Here is a 19,808-nt window from a genome sequence, read left to right on the forward strand (position 1 = left end):
ATGTTTAATTTTAAGTTGTGGTAAACATCCAGTGGGAGATACCTGGCAGGTGACTGGAAATGTGGAACTAGGAGCTTTGGAAATACAGATCTGGGAGTCAGGTACATGGGAGGATTAAAGCTGTGGAAGTGGTTAAGATTATCTTGAAAAGAATACTTATATATAGGAAAAGAAGGGGGCTTAATGCAGGACTTTTCATTTTAACAACCAGCATTTGTTTTATACCCTTACTATGTGCTGAGTACTTCCTAATGTGCCGAGCACACTACATACCTTTTCTCACTTAATCCTTACAGCCATATAGGTGAGTAATACTACTCCAGAGAGATTCTAACTTGCCCCAGTCAAATAGCAGAGCTTGGAGCCGAAAAATCTATCTGGTTCTAAATCTCATCCTCTCAACCTCTAAGATACTCCACCATTTAGTTGTTGGAGAAAGAGTTTAGAGGAGTAGGAGGAATCCATATAATGTGAGAGCTGGTAAAGACTAGGGATCATCCAAGCAGACTCCTCGGTCTTTAACTTGGGAAACTAAGGCATGAAGATAAAAGAAGACTTGTACAGGGTCATGAAACCAGATGGTAGGATTGCTTAGCCACCAATCTTCACAAATTTTCTACTGAAATGCTTCAAATAGCAGAGTGTTTTTGTGTTGTGTGTGTGGGGGGAGGCTATTGCAAGTTTGAAATTTGTTTTGAGGTTTCCTGCTTTATTTTTTAAAAGTAAGTAAATGTTTCATTTACTTCAGAGTGTGTCAGCCAATATTTATTTATTTGTCTATTTAACTTTTTATTTGAACTAGCTTTAGATTTTCACAGCAGTTGGAAAAATAGTACAGAGAGCTCCTGTACACCCTTCCTGCAGTCACTTAAGCTGTGATTCTGATATATATATAGTATAATGAAGGATATAAAAAGGAACAGTGCTTCTCTGAGTTCTTTCAAGACTTTTTCTTTGTCTTTAATTTTCAGCAGTTTGATTATGAAGTATCTGGGCTTGAATTTCTTTCAGGTTTAGCCTGTTTGGAGTTTGCCGAGCTTCTTGAGTCTGTGTTTATTCATTTCTTTCATTTGGGAAGTTTTTGCCCATTATTTCTTCAGATTATTTTTCAGCCCTGCACTCTTTCTTCTCTCCCTATGGTTCTGTCCCTTAGTTTTAGTTTCAGAGTTTCTGGCATGCTGCTTGGGATCACATCCACACTTGTGTACTTCAAGGGTGAGCCCAGGAGTTCATGGACAACTTTATGGGATTGTTTTCCTGAGCTCCTTTCTCTTCTCAGTCTCCTGGGGCATTATTTCACCAGCTCTGTCGGGCTGTCACCACATCAGTGCCCGCACTCCAGGGCCCAGTGGCAGGAGGGGACAGAAAGTGTAGTGGATTTCATCCATTCTCTTGGGACTGCAGATTTTCCAGTCAGAGAGCAAAGGTCACCCCTCTTAGGGTTTTAGGTGCCTGTGTCCCCTACCCTTGTAGCCACTCTTGGGGACTGGGACTTGAAAAAGTGAAGAGAAATGAATAATTTCTCCCATTCCCTCTGAGCATTGAAAGACCCCTTTTCTACTCCTCAAGACAGAACTTGAGGTCTCCTTCTAGAGCTCTCTGTCCACACCAGGGCCCACTTCTGGGCTATCTCAAGTCCTGGCTAGGGCATGTCAGAGGAGGAGAAAATTGTAAACTCACCACTGGTCAGGTGGTGTTTTGAATTGTGTTCTTCCCTAATCTGCTTACTGCTCTTTGCTTTTCAAAGTCCTTGTCTAGCTGCTCCAGGTACGCTGTCCAGGTTTTATAGGGGAGTTCAGTGGGAGAGACAGGGTGGAGTGCTTTCTCTGTCTCACTCAGACCAGAACCTTAATGATGTCTTTTGATTAAAAGAAGTACTTCATTTTAATATAGTCCAATATAAATCGTTTCCTTTATTATTTTCTAGAAGCTGTATTGCTTTGCCTTTCAGTTTATATTCACAATTTATATTATGTGTGACTTCATTTTTTATTGTCTGTTTATCATGATCTCATGGGCCTGTATATATTTGTTTCAATTCATTGCAGCCGTTCTTTCTAATGTTCAGTTTGTCCCATGTCAGCTAGTGGGAGCTCTTTCAGATTGGCTTCTATGTCCTTCCAACATGAACCCAGTAGTCTTTGATAGCATTCTGGATTTTACATTAATTTCCTGCATAACAATATGTCCTCATCTGATCTTTTCATCTTCTGACTCAGACCTGGAATAGATTATTTTTCTAAGGATTCCTGGTTCATATTAATGAAAAATGATATTTAAAGATTATACTGTGGGCAATAGAAGTACTCATTGCTGCGGGGTTGTCCTTGATTCTTTTTTTAGAAGCTTTTTATTATAAAAGCAATCCATTTTCTTTAGAGAAATCTAGAAGTATAAATATATAAGGAAATTAAAATTATCCCTTATTTTCCACTTAGAATCTTGGCTTTCAAAATTGTAAATCTGTTTTTTAATTAGAACTATTAGACATTCCAAATACTTACTAGAACTTCCTGATTCTGCTTTTTACCACTTTCAGAAGACTAGAGACGTGAGGCACTCTGAATATGTAGAAAAACCTTCAAAATCAATTATAAAACAGCATATTATCTCATATATAAATAACTTACCTCCTTCAAAATTGAATGTTTTCTTCTGGGAGTGGTGATGGATAGATTTAGGAGTTTTCTCTGTAATAAAATGTAAAGAAATAAGGACGAGATAAAAGAGACTCAGAGACTTTTACATCAATTGATTTAACAATTGATCTGATCTTTTTACATAAACTTTAAACTGTTTAGACTGTTAGGCAGTGTGGAAGCATGATAAGCTATAATGAAGTCCTATTTTTGTATAATTTAGCCAACTTTAGTAGGTGATGCTGTTAACCAGGATGGGGAATATAAATTGAATAGCAGATTTGGGAAGAATGATGAGATTTATTAAAAAATAACAACTTTATTGGGATATAATTCACATACCATAGAATTACCCTTTTAAAGTGTACAATTCAGTGGTTTTTAGTGTATTTGGAGAGTTGTACAGCCATCACCACTGTTTAATTTTAGAATATTGTCACCACCATAAAATGAGACCCCATATCCATGGCAGTTATTCCCCATTCCCTACTCCCACAGCACCTGGCAACCATGAATCTACATTCTGTCTATAGATTTGCCTGTTCTGAACAGTTCATATGAATGGAATCATACATACCTGGCTTTCTGGGGCTGGTTTCTTTACTCAGCATGTTTTCAAGGTTCATCCGTTTTGTAAATGTATCAGTACTTCATTTCTTTTCATGGCTGTACTTCATTTCTTTTCATGGCTGAATAGTATTCCATTGTGTTCATATGCAACATTTTGTTTATGCACTCATCAGTTGATGGGCAGACATTTGATTCCACATTTTGGCTATTAGAAATAATGCTACTATGAACATTCATGTACAAGTTTTGGTATGGACATATGTTTTCGGTTCTCTTGAATATAGATGTAGGAGTGAAATTGCTGGATCATATGGTGACTCTGGGTTTAAATTTTAAGGACCTGTCAGATTGTTTTCCAAAGTGATTGTACCATTTCATAATTCTGCCAGCCACAAGGGTTCTAATTTCTCTACTTTTCTACCAGCACTTGTTATTGCTTATCTTTTTTGATTATAGTCATCCTAGTGGGTGTGAACTGGTATCTCGTGGTTTTGATTCACATTTCTCTAATATCTAATAACTAATGACATTGAGATCTTTTCATGTGCTTTTGGCCTTTTGTGTATCTTCTTTGGAGAAATACCTATTCAAATCCTTTGCCCATTTTTTAATTGGGTTGTCTTTTTATTGCTGAATTGTAATAGTTCTTTATTTTGGATACACATTTCTTACTAGCTTTATGATTTACAGATATTCTCTCCTGTTTTGTGAGTCATCTTTTTACCTTCTTGATGGTGTCTTTGACACACAATACTTTATTTTTGATGAAGTCCGATTTATATTTTCTTTTTTGTCACTTGTACTTTTTATGTCGATATCTAAGAAACCATTGCCTAATCTAAAGTCACAAGATTTATTCCTATGTTTTCTTTTAAGAGTTTTATAGTTTTAGTTCTTTGAGAAGAGCCTCAAAAGGGTAAACTTATACAGTTTCTCAAAATATGGTTTGTGGGCCATCTGCATTTAAATCACTTAGGATACTTGTTAAAAAAATATATTTTTCCTTTGTTCCATCTGAATTAGACTCTCTGTGGGAAGATTGAGGCGTCTGCATTTTAAAGTAATTCTCAGATAATCCTTAGGCACATAGAAATTGGAGAATCCCTGAACTAAAGGAGTTCTCCAGTTGAGACTGAGAGGAAGTGGGAGAGAACTTGAATGCCCTTGTAGCTCTGATAGAAACAATAGGGAGGGTGGAGCTGAAGCGTGAGAAAAAAGAAGAACCCACTTCCCCAAGGAAGGTGGAATTTAGAATTTTGGAATTTAGAAAGGATTGGCCTAGAATAGAAGGAGAAGTGGCCCTCCACTACATCTGGTATTAACATACAAAGCTGTAAAGCTTTGAAGTAAACTAGCCCATTTCCTTATTTTTTATATGGGAAACATATAGTTAAAAGGGCAAATTGATGCCCAGGGTTCCATAATCAATTATGTAGTAATACCAAGTACAGCCCATTTCCCCAGTTCCTAGTTTATTGCTGTTTGCATCACCTCGTGCTGTTGCTGCTTCTGTTCATTTCTTGAACTTTTCTTTTTTTTTTGGTCATTTCTGTATAGAGTTACTATCTGTTTTCAGTAGTGCTTTAATAAACCAAGAACATCTCTTCTGTCATAATGCTCTGTTCTGCTCACTGTATCTCAGTCATATAAAGATGTTTAATGGAGGTAAGGTGCTAAAAGATAGAAAAGCTCTTGTGTGCACCTATCAGCTTCTGCCACCGTGATTGGGATAGTTGACTAAAATATCAGCCATAAGCTTTTCCTCACAAAAGAGCCAAAAGATGGAGGATTGTGTAGAGAACTAATTATTAATGTCTTCCTTCTAGAATAGACTAAGCAAAATAATAGTGGCTGTCGTTTATTCCATACTTCTTTTGTATCTAAAACTATGCTTAGTACTTTACATTCATTATCTGAATTTTTTATAAGAACCCTCTGGAGGTAGGTAGTATTAAGACCCCAGACTGTATAAATGAGAAAAGGCAAGGTCAATGAGATTATGTAGTTCAAAGAAACAAATAAGTGGCAGAATCAGGATTCAAACTCATGTTTGAATGTCTGACTCTCAAGTCCATGATCTTAACTACTCTGTCATACTGCGTTTCTGTGTGTTCATGGGAGATAAGGTTGTTGGAAGAAGTTTTAACAATGGCATCCAGAATAACATGTTGCTCTCTAGACCAGAATTCACAGTACTCCCATTATATAACTTCAGTGATGGATGACGTTTTAGGACCAAGATCTTATTTTATAATGTTGACATGTAATACCTTCTTTTTCCCTTTCAGTATTCTTGTACTACTTAATGCTGGCTCCTTAAGTACTGTTCTCTTTCAGAAAAACCATGCCAGATGGATCATCTGGATCGAATCCTTCTGTCTGGCATCTATAATGTACGCAAGGGAAAGACCCAGCTGCATAAGTGGGCTGAACGCCTGGTTGTTCTCTGTGGCACCTGCCTCATCGTTTCCTCGGTGAAGGATTGTCAGACTGGAAAGATGCACATTTTGCCTCTGGTTGGGGGAAAGGTAACACTCACAAAGATGAATTATTCTTCCTTTGAACACCTTTATTAAAAAAATATCACATGTGCTTTTCAGAGCTTTTTTCACATCTTTTCAAAGAAGCCAAATATGAGCATTATTGATTACATCACAGAGTTTTTGCATTCATAGGTTTAAACAGAAGAAACCCACTGAGGCTAATTTAAGCATGAAACAAGTTTATTTACATCACAGACTCCCTGGGAGGTCCAAAGACTGTCCATACCCCAAACTCTGCTGCAGAGCCCGTCTGTTGAAGAAACATCTGCCTCCACTGCTAGGCACTGAATGCACCCCTGGTACCACCAAGAGCAGATGGAGGATGCTACCACTAGAAGCTGCCTTTGGAAACTAGAAGTAGTTGTTAGCATCCATCATCAAAATAGATTTTTTTCCTGTTTCTCCTTTTTCCTTGTTAAACTGAAATTCAGAGCCTGGAGTGGTCATAAGTCCCTGTCCAGCAGCCGGGAAGGCCTGCTGTTTCTTGCATCTGTGCTGTAGAATACCCATCGTAGGAAAGGCAGATGCAAGTCGTCAAACAGAATGATAGATGACTGGAAACAAATAGTATTAATATGAAGCTATACATTGTTTTCTTTCTTTTGTTTTGAATCTTTAACATCATAAAACAATCTGAATTTAAGAGATCTTCTAGATAAAATAACTGAATTCCTTCATTGAGACATCCAGTTTGATCCAGATATACAGGAAAATGGATAAATTACATATATAAAAAATAAGTGAATGAAAGGGCACAGCTGAGTTTAGGAATGTAGAATAGAAATGTAAGTGGTGAGGGCCTGCTGGACTCTGGGTATTAAAGTTTGTGACAGCCTATGAGTTTAGCTCCTGTAAGTATTTGGGTCTAAACATACTCTGCTGATGATGGGAACCTGGCCTAAGCTTATTGCTGGAGGCCAGGAGATGAGTGGTGTTCTTTGCTCCTGAAAAAAATCTGGGAAAAAAACACCCCAAAACCCAAACCCAAAAACTTCTGTAAACCACTGGCTGGAACTGAGACTTGTTTCTAGGTGTGGTCCTAAAGAGATGGATGGACCCAATTATCTGGCCTGTGACTGGGAAATGGACAAGCCCTAACTGGCCTAGAGATTGAATGTGTACAATTCCCATATCAACCATGGAGCAGGAACCCCTCACTGCCAGCATGAGACCTGGTTCTGGTCTCAGGGGCTGAGGGACAGAGTGAAGAAAGTGAGTAAAATTGCTCCAAAGGGAGAAGGTGAGTGAGACAGGGTTGGAGGATTGGTAGACAGGAAGTAGGAGGCAGAGGAAGAAAGAGAAAGAAAAAAAGAACCTTCCATTCAAGTCATTCTTGTCTGTTCTCTGTCTTCCCTCTCTAATAGAATAGAGTTTTGTTCAGGGTGGCAATATGACCAAAGTCAAAAACTCTGTCTCCCCAACCTCCCATGTAGCTAGTGGTGGTGAAGGAATTTAAACATAAGTTTCCAAGTGGGACTTTTGGGAAGGGCCTTTAAAATGGGACAGACGTGGATGGCTTGACCCTTTGCCCTACTTTTCCTTCCTTTAATGGGACACAGTCCCTCAGCATGGGAGGTGGAAGAGTTATATGGTGACTGGGAACTGCAGGCATTTGCTGAATGTGGCCTTCTGGAAAGCAGAAGGTGCCTAGGTCCCTGGTGGTGGCGTGGAGCAGCTGTCCACTCCTGGACTTCCTCTGTCTTTTTAAGCCACGTTTACAGCTGAATGTAATTAACTGATATACGAAGAATTTCACAGATAAAACATATAAAATAGCCTTTAAGGGAGGCTCCAGTATACATCTAATAACAGTTACAGAGAAGAGGGCAGAGAAGAACAGATAAGCAATGTCTGAAGAAATAATGGTTGAAATTTTTCTGGAAGTAAAGACAAACATGAGTGTTCAGATTGGAAAGACACTGGATAATAAGCAGGGTAAATAAAAATAACTACACATGGACACATTGCAGAACATGAAGAAGAAAATCACAGATACTTCAGAGAGAAAAGATGACCTGCAGCTAATTAACAGATAGACAACAGCCTTCTTTTCATCAACAATATCTGTAGAAGAGTATTCGCAGAATTGTTGAAAGAAAATAAATGTCAACCTGTGTTTTACATCCAGCCAAATTATTTTGTAAGAGTCAAGGCAAAGTAGGACATTTTCAGACATACAAAGAGTAATGAGCTGGCGTATCCTCACTGAAAGAACTAAAGGATATATGTCTAAAATATGACACCCCTCCAAGATAAAAGAAAACAACAACAAAGGAAAGTAGATTCAAAGGGAAGACATGAGATATAAGAATAGGTGATGAGTGCAGACACTGATAAAATAGGGTGGTAAATTTAATACTGATTCTTAAAAGGTTTAAAATTTGTAATATTTTAAATATAAGTTTAAACTACTAAAGCTCAAACTGTCCTGAACAATATTCAAAATGTGGTGTGTTTGGTAAAGAAAGTGTGATACAGTCTTGGGATAAGAGGAAAGGAACACCAAACAGCTTTACACTTTATTAGAAAAATTGTCAAGTATGAATTTAAAAATTTAGGGATAACCACTAGAAGTAGAGAAGGAAAAGAGAATATAAAAAGTTCTGTGATGCTAAAAGAAGGCAGGAAAAAGGTTGAGGAAAAGGAGCAAAATAATTAGCTTGGTAAATTATCACAAATTTTAGTGATAGAAATAAATCCAAATATATCAGTAATCACAGTAATTGTGATTTTGTCATGTTGTTATTTAAAATCCTACTACTTACTGTTTATAGGAGACATACCTAAAACTTATTACGTTGAATGTGAAATGATAGAAAAATTATACTGGTCAAATAGCAACCAAAAGAAAATTGGTGTGGTTATATTAACATCATACAGAACATTTATATGAGAGTTGTATGCAATGAAGGACTTGCATCCAGAATATGTAAAGAACATTTACAGCTTGGTGATAGACAAATAACCTAGTCAAAAGACTGATGAATGTCAAGTTTTGCAAAGGTAGGGGCAGCTGGAAAGCTCACACATCATTGGTGGGAATGCAGTCACTTTGGAAAACTGATTTTTTTGTTTCTTACAAAGTTAAGGATATGCTTATCAGATGACCCAGCTATTCTCCTAGGTATTGAGAAATGAACCAAAATCTTTATGAAAAGTTTAAGTGAATGTTCATAGCAGCTTTGTTTATAATTGCCCAAACTGAAAGCAACCTGTATGTTCACTGACTGGTGAATTGATAAACAGATGTGGTGTATCCATACAGTGGAATACTATTGAGCCACAAAAAGGAGTGAACTGCTGTTACACACAAGAACAAGGGTGGGGGAAGGGTATAGCTCAATGGTAAGAGTGTGTGCTTAGCACGTACAAGGTACTGGGTTTAATCCCCAGTACCTCTGTTAAAATAAGTATATAAATAAATAAACCTAATTAACCCCCCCAAAAAGCAAAAAACAATAAAATGAGGGGGAGGGGAGAACAAGGGTGAATCACACAAGCTTTATTTTAAGTGAAAGAAGCCAGGCATAAATATCTATTGTTATGATTCTATTTATGTGAATTTCTAAAAAAAGACAAAAAACTGTTTGTGATAGAAAACAAATCAGTGATTGCCAGGATATGGAAGGAGACGATTGACTACAAAAGGGCACAAGGATAGTTTTGGGGGTGATGGGGTTGTACAACTATATTCATTTATAAAAACTCATCAAATTGTTCACTTCAAATTTGTGAATTAAAGAAACCCCACAACTTTTATAGAATTACATCTCAATAAAACTTGCCTCCCAAAAGACTTAATGTGCAAAAGCATTCATAGGGATAAAGAGGCTCACTAGAAAATTATGAAGGGAATGCTTCACTGTGAATATTTAATAATTGTGAAGTTGTACATGTATTAACAGTGTAGTCGCAACATACATAATGCAAGATTTAACATAATTAGTCAGAAGTTGAGAAATTAACTTCTAGTGGGAGATTTACAAACCATTCTCAGTATTTGACATTATATGACTGTATATTTTTCCTTGTCAAACACTCCATAATAAAATATTTAAAAGAAAAGATTATTCTAAAGAGGTTAGTAATACCTGTTCTTCATTTCGACCAGATCCTTTGTTTTGACATACTCACTGAATTTCAATGATTTATTACTACTAAAAAAAATGATCATGTAAGTATCACAATTGAATGTTATGAATAATATTTAATTGTATTGTTTTTTTTATATGGTTCTTTTTTGTTTAAAGCACCTTATGTTTCTGCCATTTGGCAAAGAAATTTACTTGGCACCAGAAATCTAATGATTTATGAGTATAACTTGGAAGTTTCTAGCTGACTCATTAAGATTCATTAGCTATGACATACCAAAGTGAGATGTCAGACAAAGATGTAAGTGGTTCTATAACTATAAAAAGATTTCATCCTCATCAAAGCTATGTAGGTTGGGTTGTTGGAGTTTGAGGGAGAATTTCATTGAAGAGAGCTGCTGTTGTACTTTGAATCCTTATCACCACCCTAAGTAGGAATGGAGGAAATTTCTTCCTCTTTCCTCAAGCTTAGTGAAAGGTTTCGGTGGGATTCAAGAGCTTGTTATGGGTCTCCTGCAGTAAAGGGGACATAGTAGACTGGTGTCCTGCCTTCTGACCAGTAAGTCTTAAGGACAAGGGATAGGCTATTAGCTGCTTTGGCGATAGAGCAGAGAGCCTAACTCATGTGTTGGGATCACCATGTACTCCTTGGGTTTGTTAGTATGTGACCCAGATGGATTGAGAGAGAGCAAGAGCCATGGCATGGATGGGTGGATTCTCTTAGAACATGTCCGGTGAGGCCACCTAGAGGGGCAGACAGACTTCCCTGGAGGACAGGCTGTCAGTGGATCAGCAGATTCCTTCAGGTCTGAGAAGGGAGTGATCAGCTGCTGGAATCACGTGCCTTAGCCTGGTCAAAGGATCTGTACATGAGAAACCACCATTGGTTGTACTGGGCACAGGGTATCCAAAGAATCCTCAAAAGGATCCATTGAGGAAAAGCATCCTCTTTAAAATCTGGTAGGACCAGAGCATGTGAAGTCAAGTTCTGACTTTGCTAGTCTAGTAAGAACCTTTGGGCTTGTGTCTTCCCTGTTCTTCCTCCTGCTCCACTTCAGCCCTGGAGGAGGTCAGAAATGGCTTTTAGCCCCGGCACCTAATATGTAAGGGAGGAGGTGAGTCCAAAAAGCAGGCCAGAGTACCCCTTGCAGGCAGGCAGCTACCTCCAGCATGCGCCCGTGGTTAGGGCAAGAGTTGGCACAGTCTTAACTTTGAAGTGGAAACTTTGGTTCTTACCCTGTGGGCCTGTAGACTCTCCTGTTCTGAAACAGGCAGGCATTCTTGCATCACAGGGACTTGTACTTGGTGTTTCTGAGCTGAGAATGCTTCTCCCCCAAGAGATTTTCACTCCTTGCTCCCAAACCCCTGTGGGGTCTTTGCTCACATGTTACCTCCTCAGTGAGTCCTTCCTTAACTGCTCTGTTCATAACTCAGACCACCCACCCTGTTCCCCTCCAAGCCTGTGCCCTGCTTTGTTTTTCTTTGTAGAACTCATTCGGTATTTTATCATGTTGTGCTACATCATGTCACCGTTTTGGTATTAGAGTGCTTGTCCCTCTCAAATACAAACTCCATTGAGGGCAGAGGGTTGTTTGTTTTTTCCCTGGCTGTGTCCCCAGCACCTACAACAGTAAAATGTGTTCATTCAACACATACTTAATTACCAAGTTGAGACTATCTTGTGAGTAATAAATTTACAATTTGTGATTTATGACTGTGCCCTGTGAGTCCTACTCTTTCAACATACCTGTTAAATAAGTATTCCTTTGTTTTTTTTCTAAACAGCCTTATTGGGCTATAATTCATATACCATACAATTAACCCATTTAAAGTGTACAATTCAGTGGCTTTCAGTATATTCACAGAGTTGTGCAACTGCCACCAGAGTTGATTTTAGAATATTTTCACAACCCTGAAAAGAAACCCTGCACTCCTTAGCCGTCATCTCCCCATTCATTCCCCAACCCCAGGCATCCATTACTCTACTTTCTGTCAATGAGTTTGCTTATTCTGGACATTTCATATGAATGGAATCATACAATATATGATTCTTTATGAGTGGCTTCTTTCACTTAGCGTACTGTTTTCAAGGTTTGTACGTGTTTTTGTGTGTATCAATATTTTATTTCCATTAATGGCTGAATAATATTTCATTGTATGGATATACTGTGTTTTGTTTATACATATCCCTGTTGATGAACATTTAGGTTGTTTCCGCTTTTTGGCTCTTATGAATAATGCTGCTATGATTCATGTACAAATTTTTGTACAGATTTGTGTTTTTTTGGGTATATACCTAGGAATGGAATTGCTGGGTCACATGGTTACTCTACGTTTAACCTGTTGAGCAACTGCCAGAGATGTTTTCCAAAGTGGCTTTACCATTTTACATTCCCTCCAATAGTGTAGGAGGGTTCCACTTTCTCTGCATCCTTGCTAATACTTGTTAACCATCACTTGTTATTATCCGTGTTTCTGATTTTAGCCATCCTAGTGGATGTGACGTGATTATCTTGTGGCTTTGACTTGCATTTCTCTAATAACTAATGACGTAGAACATCATTTCATGTACTTATTGGCCATTCCTCTGTCTTTGGAGAAATATCTATTAAGATCTTTTGCCTGTTTAAAAAATTGTCTTGTTATTGTCCTTTAATTTTTTATTAGAATTTTTTTTTCTGGTTCTGGTTTTCTTCCCACCTCTTCTGTAGGTAGAAGAAGTGAAGCGACGTCAGTACTCCCTTGCGTTCAGCTCAGCTGGAGCCCAAGCTCAGACCTATCATGTCAGTTTTGAGACTTTGGCTGAGTACCAGAGGTGGCAACGGCAAGCATCCAAGGTGATAAGCTGTCAGACGTCCTGACGTGGTGATGAGAGCAGAGAAACTAATAGAAACATATTTTGAAACTGAACTTACTCCCAGGAGATTGAATTATAATTCTTAGGCACATCACTCCAGGCCTTTCTGAGTACATAGTGAATGAAATGGAATACCACCGAGTCCTTAACTTATTATTTATATTTGCGTAGTATGGAATGCTTTCAAAAGTGTTTTCAGGTGCATTTACCTTTATACCATCTGTGTGAGGAAGGTAGGGCCTTGAAGGAATTGAGTCATGGTGAGATTCAAATGACTTCCCCTCGACTGTAGTAGTCACTGTTAGATGGAGCCATTCCCTAACTCATAGTCTAGTGCTTCTGTATATATTTATATTTATCACAGCTTTGATGAGCCACTTCAGATTTGAACTTATTGATGGGAAAGGACCTGTGATCCTGTCGCAAACCATTCCTGTGTGCTGAAGATAATTGGCTTTCTTAGCCTTTGAAGATGAAGTGCTTTAAGATTGTATTACATTTTCTAAATTCTCTTGTTCTCCTAGCCATCTTTGTAGAATTTCAACATATTTTTCTTTAGGAAGCTAAATAGTTGCATAAAAAATTGTTTCAGTGTAATGACATGCCATCAAAATATGAATGAGTTTTGCAGTGATAGTTTGTTTTAGGCCCATTTTCACAGCACATGTTTTATTAGCATACTGTTACAGCAATATAAACCTTGTTTTGGTTTTATTGAATTTTCTATACTTGTGGTGGTAATAAAATCTGTTCTGAATAAAATTAGTTTCAATTTTAAGTAGGTATTCCATTCTTCTGCCCGTATAAAGAGAAATTAATATTTTGAGCACCTTTTTGCATGCTAAGCAGTGTTCTGTGTGCTTCCTTATTTAATTTTATCCTCATGGCAGATGAAGAAACTGCACAAGTAAGGAGCAGAGCTTGTGTGGCTGCAAAAGGCCATATCTTTCAATATCACACTCCCTACCAAAGCTTTTGAGTACAGTTATTTTGAATCATCTTAACTTGGCTTTCTGCATGAAGTGTTAACTTTCTGTCTTAATGATTAGTATGTTTTTACCTTTTACTTTTAGACACTTTATGGTATATACATTTGTGTTTTTCAAGCAGCTTATGGTTTTAGGAAAAAGTGAAAATTAACTATTTTTTATAAACGTATAATTGGATTTCATGACCTTTCTTTCCTTCCCCATCTTTTTAATTGGTGCCTTTTTGTGTAAATGCCGTTCCTTCGCCTGCTGGGTAAGAGATGTTCGGGGCTGACTCAGACGGCTCTTCTCTTTGCCTTTGTCCAGGTGGTGTCTCAGCGCATCAGCACCGTCGACCTCTCGTGTCAAAGCCTTGAGGAGGTTCCTGAGCATCTCTTCTACAGTCAAGATATCACCTACCTCAACTTGCGACACAACTTCATGCAATTAGAAAGACCAGGAGGCCTTGACACTTTCTACAAGTATGTGGGGGATAGGTTTCCAGACTAACTTACTAAAACAGAATCTTAATCAATACCTGTAGAGCAGGCATGCTTACCATCATATATATATTTGAAAATTTCCCCTATATTTTGAAGAGGAAGTAAGAGTTTTTATTTACACAGTTTTCCCACCCTCTTCTCCCTTTTGTACAAGAGAAGATAGATGCGAAGTTTCTGTTATAGAGGCAATGTTGAGCTGCCCTTGATCTGAGTGGTCTTTTTATGTAATCATTGACAGAGATGCATGACCTGCAGCCAGAGTGAATGAGAGACTCCATGTATAGGAAGTTTTTGAATCAAAAGTTTCAAACTTAAATAACTTAAGGGAAATAGGCCTAATTTCAAGAATTCTGCTCCAGGGTTGGAACTTTTATCTTTTCTTTGCACCTGCTACCTCTAACTCTCGAGCCTTTTGTCAGCTATGAAACCTCTCTCTTCTAATAAAGGAGCCATTTCAGTCCTAAGGGACTATAACCCTTGTATTTTTCCATCTCCTTTGTTAGAATATATTCCCCATTTCCACCCTTCACCCATGTCACCTCCTTCCTCCCTTTAAAAATGGGTGGAAGTGAATAAATATATGGTATAAGTAATTGTCTGGGCTTCTTGTGGGAAGGGGAGAAATTGGAAATTAAAGCGTTCAAATTACATGGTGATTAATAAGATACACATTTAAATGACATTTTACATATGTCGTTAATAACTGATATTTCTAGAATAATCATCAGAAAGCATATGATTTTTACCTCATCTGATACATTTTACAAAGTTTTTCAAGTACGAGCTTTTCAAGATTTTCTGCCTTTGTAAGGAAAAGAGAGAACACCGTCACACTAGACCTGGTTTCCTTGATAACTTGGACCGCATGTTAGTCATCTTAGTGTCTGTGCCACACAGTGTCTGGCACATGCTGAGTGCTCAGTAAATATTATCAAAACAAATTCTTTGATGTATGTTTAAAATAGATGGCTTTTTCATTCAGTAGTATGATGTGCCATTGCTTTGTAGATTTTCTCAGCTGAAGGGCCTGAACTTGTCCCATAATAAGCTTGGGCTGTTTCCTGTGTTGTTATGTGAGATTTCTACCCTGACTGAACTCAACCTCTCTTGTAACGGACTCCACGACCTGCCGAGTCAGATTGGCAATCTGCTAAAGTAAGTGTCCGATGTTTACTAGATTCGTCTCTTCCTTTGTTTGCAGAATAAGGAACTTGTCTGGCATTTGGAATGAAGATAGTTCTGTGAGCTCTTGCAGTGAAATAAATCATGTTCTTATGAGGACGCTTGTCAGCAGCAGTTACTTGCCCACAGCAGGGACTAGTCCTTCAGTTGTAATAGCAGAGACGCTGACTACTTTTGGTGTTGGAGGGATCATCCGTGTCAGTTATGTGTCAGTCTTCATATTGAGTCTCTGTAGATAGACTTAGGGCATTTTATCGTTATTGGATTCATAATAAATTACTGACATAAGCCAGAATCCATAATTCTAGTTCTCTGCATTCCAGTTAAAACCTTTCATAAAGTAGTTTTCTTTTGTTTTCTTCCTGCAGTCTTCAAACCCTCTGCCTTGATGGCAACCTCCTGACTACTTTACCTGAAGAACTGGGAAATCTGCAGCAGCTTTCCTCCCTGGGAATTTCCTTCAACAACTTTAGTCAAATTCCTGAGGTTTATGAGAAACTCATGATGTTGGATAAAGTGGTTATGGCAGGAAATCGAGTGGAGGTCCTCCACCTTGGGGTGCTGAACCGGATGAGCCACATCAAACATGTCGATCTAAGGTGAGGTCGTTCTTCACTGTTCCTTCCTCTGGCCTGACCCCTGATGGACCCTTGTGGTTTCTTTATAAAGACTCTATATAAAACATGAGGATTTTAGAACAGTGTATGTTTTCAAAGCTGTAGTGAAGTCTCATTTTCCACTCAATGGCAGAGAGGCACGAGTGAGGTAGGTGGACCACATGGTTGAGACTATTGCATTGCCTTTGACAAAGGTTGTTCTGACCTCCCCTCCCGGCAACATTTTATGAGAATTCCGGTTTCCTCACATCCTTACTATGTTGGACTTTAGCAGTCTTTTTCCTTATTGTCAGTGTAGTAGGTAGAAAATAGTATTTCCTTGTTTGAATCAACATTTATTTCTTTATGAGTGAGGCTGAATATCTTTTTGTATGCTTATTTACTGGTAGTTTGCATTTTTCCATAAACTGGACCATTTTTCTGTTGAATTATTGGGTTTCTTCTTGAAATCCATTGTATTATAATTAAAATGTTAACAATTTTACTACTAATAATTTTTATGAGTTCTGTTCTCTTTTTAAATTGTTTATTTATTTATAATATTTTCCTAAGGGAAGCTTATAAAAGATACATATTGGATATTCCATCTTTTACACTAAGGCATTGATGTCCCTTGTAAAGACATAGTAACAGAAGAGTTTATTAAAATACAGGAAAATGAGAACAGGCCTGTGTACATCAAATCATATACTTGTGTAGAAGAGAACGAAGAAGTCATCATTTTCTGTGATTTGCCCTTGAACTACTCCATATGGATACAGATTATTTTCCTCTCCATTAATTAACATAATTGGAACCTTAGCATGATGATTCTCTGCTAGGGGAGAGTAGGCAGAGCAACGAGAGGGAGCATGGCTGCTTTCTCTTCTCCTGACATGGTGCTCCACGGCTGCCTTGCTGCTCACCAGCCCACAGGGGTGTGGTCATCTTCTTGTCCCTTTGTCCTACACCTTCATCCCTACCTAACCTTATTAGGTATTTGGATGTATGTTTTAAACTGTTTGTGGACATGGCCCCTTTTCCTTTCTCTATTTAATTTGTACATGTATTTGCCTGTCTGGATTGTCTCTAACTTAGTTTACAAACACAGAACTCAAGGTACAGATATCTGGGGTTATTTACTTAGTACCTTGCAAAATGAGGTAAGTAGTAAAATTATTAAGTTATTTAGTAAAGAGAAAAAGGGATCATACCTCTCCTGTTTTTCTTTTGGCGAGTGCATTTAGTAGAATTTGTTTCTAATTTCCTTATTTTTGAATATTAAGGATGAACCATCTGAAAACCATGGTTATTGAGAATCTGGAGGGGAATAAATACATCACCCACATGGATTTGCGGGACAATCAACTGACTGACTTAGATCTTAGCTCCTTGTGCAACTTGGAGCAGCTGCATTGTGAGCGGAACCAGCTGAGGGAGCTGACGCTCAGTGGCTTTTCCCTTCGAACTCTCTACGCCAATTCCAACAGTGAGTTCTCTACCCAGCCTCCTGCTTTGCCCCTTGTAGCTCTTGTCTGAGTTTTCCAAGGACAGTGGTGTCCTCAGCCACTCTGCGGAGTTTGAGGTTCATTGAGGCCTGGCTTTAAGTTTGCTGTCAGCACTTCAGTGGTTGAGATAATGCATAAAAAGACATTGCAGGGTACTCTGAGATTCACTAAATGTGCATAATAATCGGCATTTTGCAACATGACAGGTGGTTGGGAAGATGGGCAAGCATATTCAGAAGAGAATATCAGTAATAGTCCGAAACACAGGTTGGCCAGCTACAGCCCAGGGGCCAAACTGGCTTCCCATCTGTTTCTGTATGGGCCACAAGGAATGAGCTTTTACATTTTTTAATGGTTGCGTTTAAAAAAAAAATCAAAGGAAGAATAATGCTGACTTGGGAAAGTTATATGAGATTCAAACTTCAATGAATAAAGTTTGCTGGGAACACACCCACATTCGTTTACATCTTAACCACTCTCATGCTACAGTGGCAACATTGAGAAGTTGTGGCCCACAAACGCCAAAATATTTACTAAACATAGAGCCCTGTACAGAAGAAGCTTGCCAATCTCTAGTCTAAAATCTTGTGCTGCCCCAGTTCCAGAATTAGAAGCCCCTCACTTCAATGGTGGTTTTCCCCAGGGATATTTTTCAGTGTTAGAGGCCTCATATTTGTTGAGGCCAATTCTATTTATAGAGAGTTCTTCTTTACCAAAGGAGTTATGTAATTGACCCTTGAACAACATGGATTAGAGCTGCACAGGTCCACTTATACTTGGACTTTTACAGTTAACCCTTAAACAGCAGGGAGTTTAGGAACTCCAATCCTCCACGCAGTCAAAAATCTGAGTATAACTTTACAGTCAGCCATCTGTATCCGTGATTCTGCATCTGTAGATTCAATGAACCATGGATTGTCTAGTACTGTAGTATTCACACACACGCACCCCTATATTATATGAGGATTTTTTTTAATGGCGGTACTGGAGATTGAACCCAGGACCTCGTGCACGCTAAGCATGTGCTCTACTGAGCTGTACCCACCCTACAAGAAGATTTTCTTCTGCACAGAGTGTTGGTGCCTATAGCTCCCATGTTGTTCAAGGACCGACTGTAATTTTTTTTGTGTTTAGAGAAGGAAAGTAAAAGATGTTCAACTTTACCAGGTGTCAGAGAAATGTGAATTTAGGTAATACCATTTTATAGTCATCAAATAAAATAATAATGCTAAATGCTTATTGAAGATGTGGAAAAGCAGCAGCCCTCATCCACTGCCAGGGGGAGTAGGTAGAACCACAAACCACCATGGAGAGCGGTATAATGGCGTTAGAGAATTCAAAGATACATGTAGCTCGTACCCTGGCAGTTCCCCTGCTTGGAATATTGCCTAGACACTCACATGTGCACAAAGAGATATATCCTAGAATGTTTATCACAGCAGTATTTATTTTAGTGAAAAGAAGAAGAAAAATATGACTATTAGTAGGAAAATGGGGAAGTAAAGCAGTGATAAATCTCTACAATAGAACATTGCATGGCATTGGAAATGAATGTACTAGAGCTTTGTGTATTCATATGAATAAATCTCAGAGAGTTTTTGAGCAAAAAAAGAAAGTGCATGTTTTGATTTCCTGCAGTTAAAGGAAGAGTCCTCTTAAAACAGAAAGGTGCCTATGAAATTTCACATTCTTAAAGCCTATGAATTTAAAATGAGATGCCAAGACCTGTTACCCTTCTATAGCAGTAAATTCCTTTTTGCATTTGGAATCAGATAATCCTTGGTTTTTATGACTTAGTTTTTTTGTGTGTGTGGGAGGTAGTAATTAGGTGTTTTTTTTAACACCTTTATTATGGATGGTATGGTTCCTGTACAGAAACTACACATATTTTGGATGTACAATTTGATGAATTTTGGTAGATGTATACACCCATGAAACCATCACCACAATCAAGATAGCTAACATTTCCATCACTCCCCAAGAGGTGCAATTTTTGAATTAGGTTTTTATTTATCTATTTATTTTAATGGAGGTACTGGGGATTGAACCCTGGACCATGTGCATACTAGGCATGCACTCTACCACTGAGCTATACCTGCCCCTCCTCCCCCCATATGACTTAGTTTTTAAAATTTTATTCTCTTTTTTGATACTCTTGTAGTGCATATTGGTCTGATTTTTGGAGAGATGTTAAGTGTATTCAGTATTTTATTAACTTCTGTTGTGGTCAAGAGTAGACATAAATGAGGTTTACTTTCTTCATTTGTAACACCATGTCAAGCATTCAGGATTCAGTGATAGAGTACACTGTGGTAGTTACGTCAGATTTTAAAACACACAAAAAGGTTGTT

The 19,808-nt window shown here is 38.2% G+C and overlaps 1 protein-coding gene across 6 annotated transcripts in view; it reads left to right on the forward strand.

Annotated features, from left to right (window-relative positions):
• PHLPP2 (PH domain and leucine rich repeat protein phosphatase 2) overlaps positions 1–19,808 on the forward strand; it is a 63,368-nt gene that overhangs the window by 20,671 nt on the left and 22,889 nt on the right. For 2 of the 6 annotated variants that reach the window (XM_072967666.1, XM_072967671.1), the window contains exons 4-9: positions 5,547–5,737; positions 12,555–12,680; positions 13,996–14,150; positions 15,180–15,326; positions 15,722–15,952; positions 17,236–17,438. In XM_072967666.1, the coding sequence (XP_072823767.1) occupies positions 5,547–5,737; positions 12,555–12,680; positions 13,996–14,150; positions 15,180–15,326; positions 15,722–15,952; positions 17,236–17,438 (1,053 nt within the window). Of the gene's footprint in view, positions 1–3,185; positions 3,260–4,504; positions 4,525–4,557; positions 4,875–5,546; positions 5,738–12,554; positions 12,681–13,995; positions 14,151–15,179; positions 15,327–15,721; positions 15,953–17,235; positions 17,439–19,808 lie in introns of those variants that run through there. The other 4 variants (XM_072967669.1, XM_072967670.1, XM_072967668.1 and 1 more) reach the window with 4 other exon arrangements.

The sequence above is a fragment of the Vicugna pacos genome, chromosome 9 (assembly GCF_048564905.1).
Source record: "Vicugna pacos chromosome 9, VicPac4, whole genome shotgun sequence".
Taxonomy (NCBI): Eukaryota; Metazoa; Chordata; class Mammalia; order Artiodactyla; family Camelidae; genus Vicugna; species Vicugna pacos.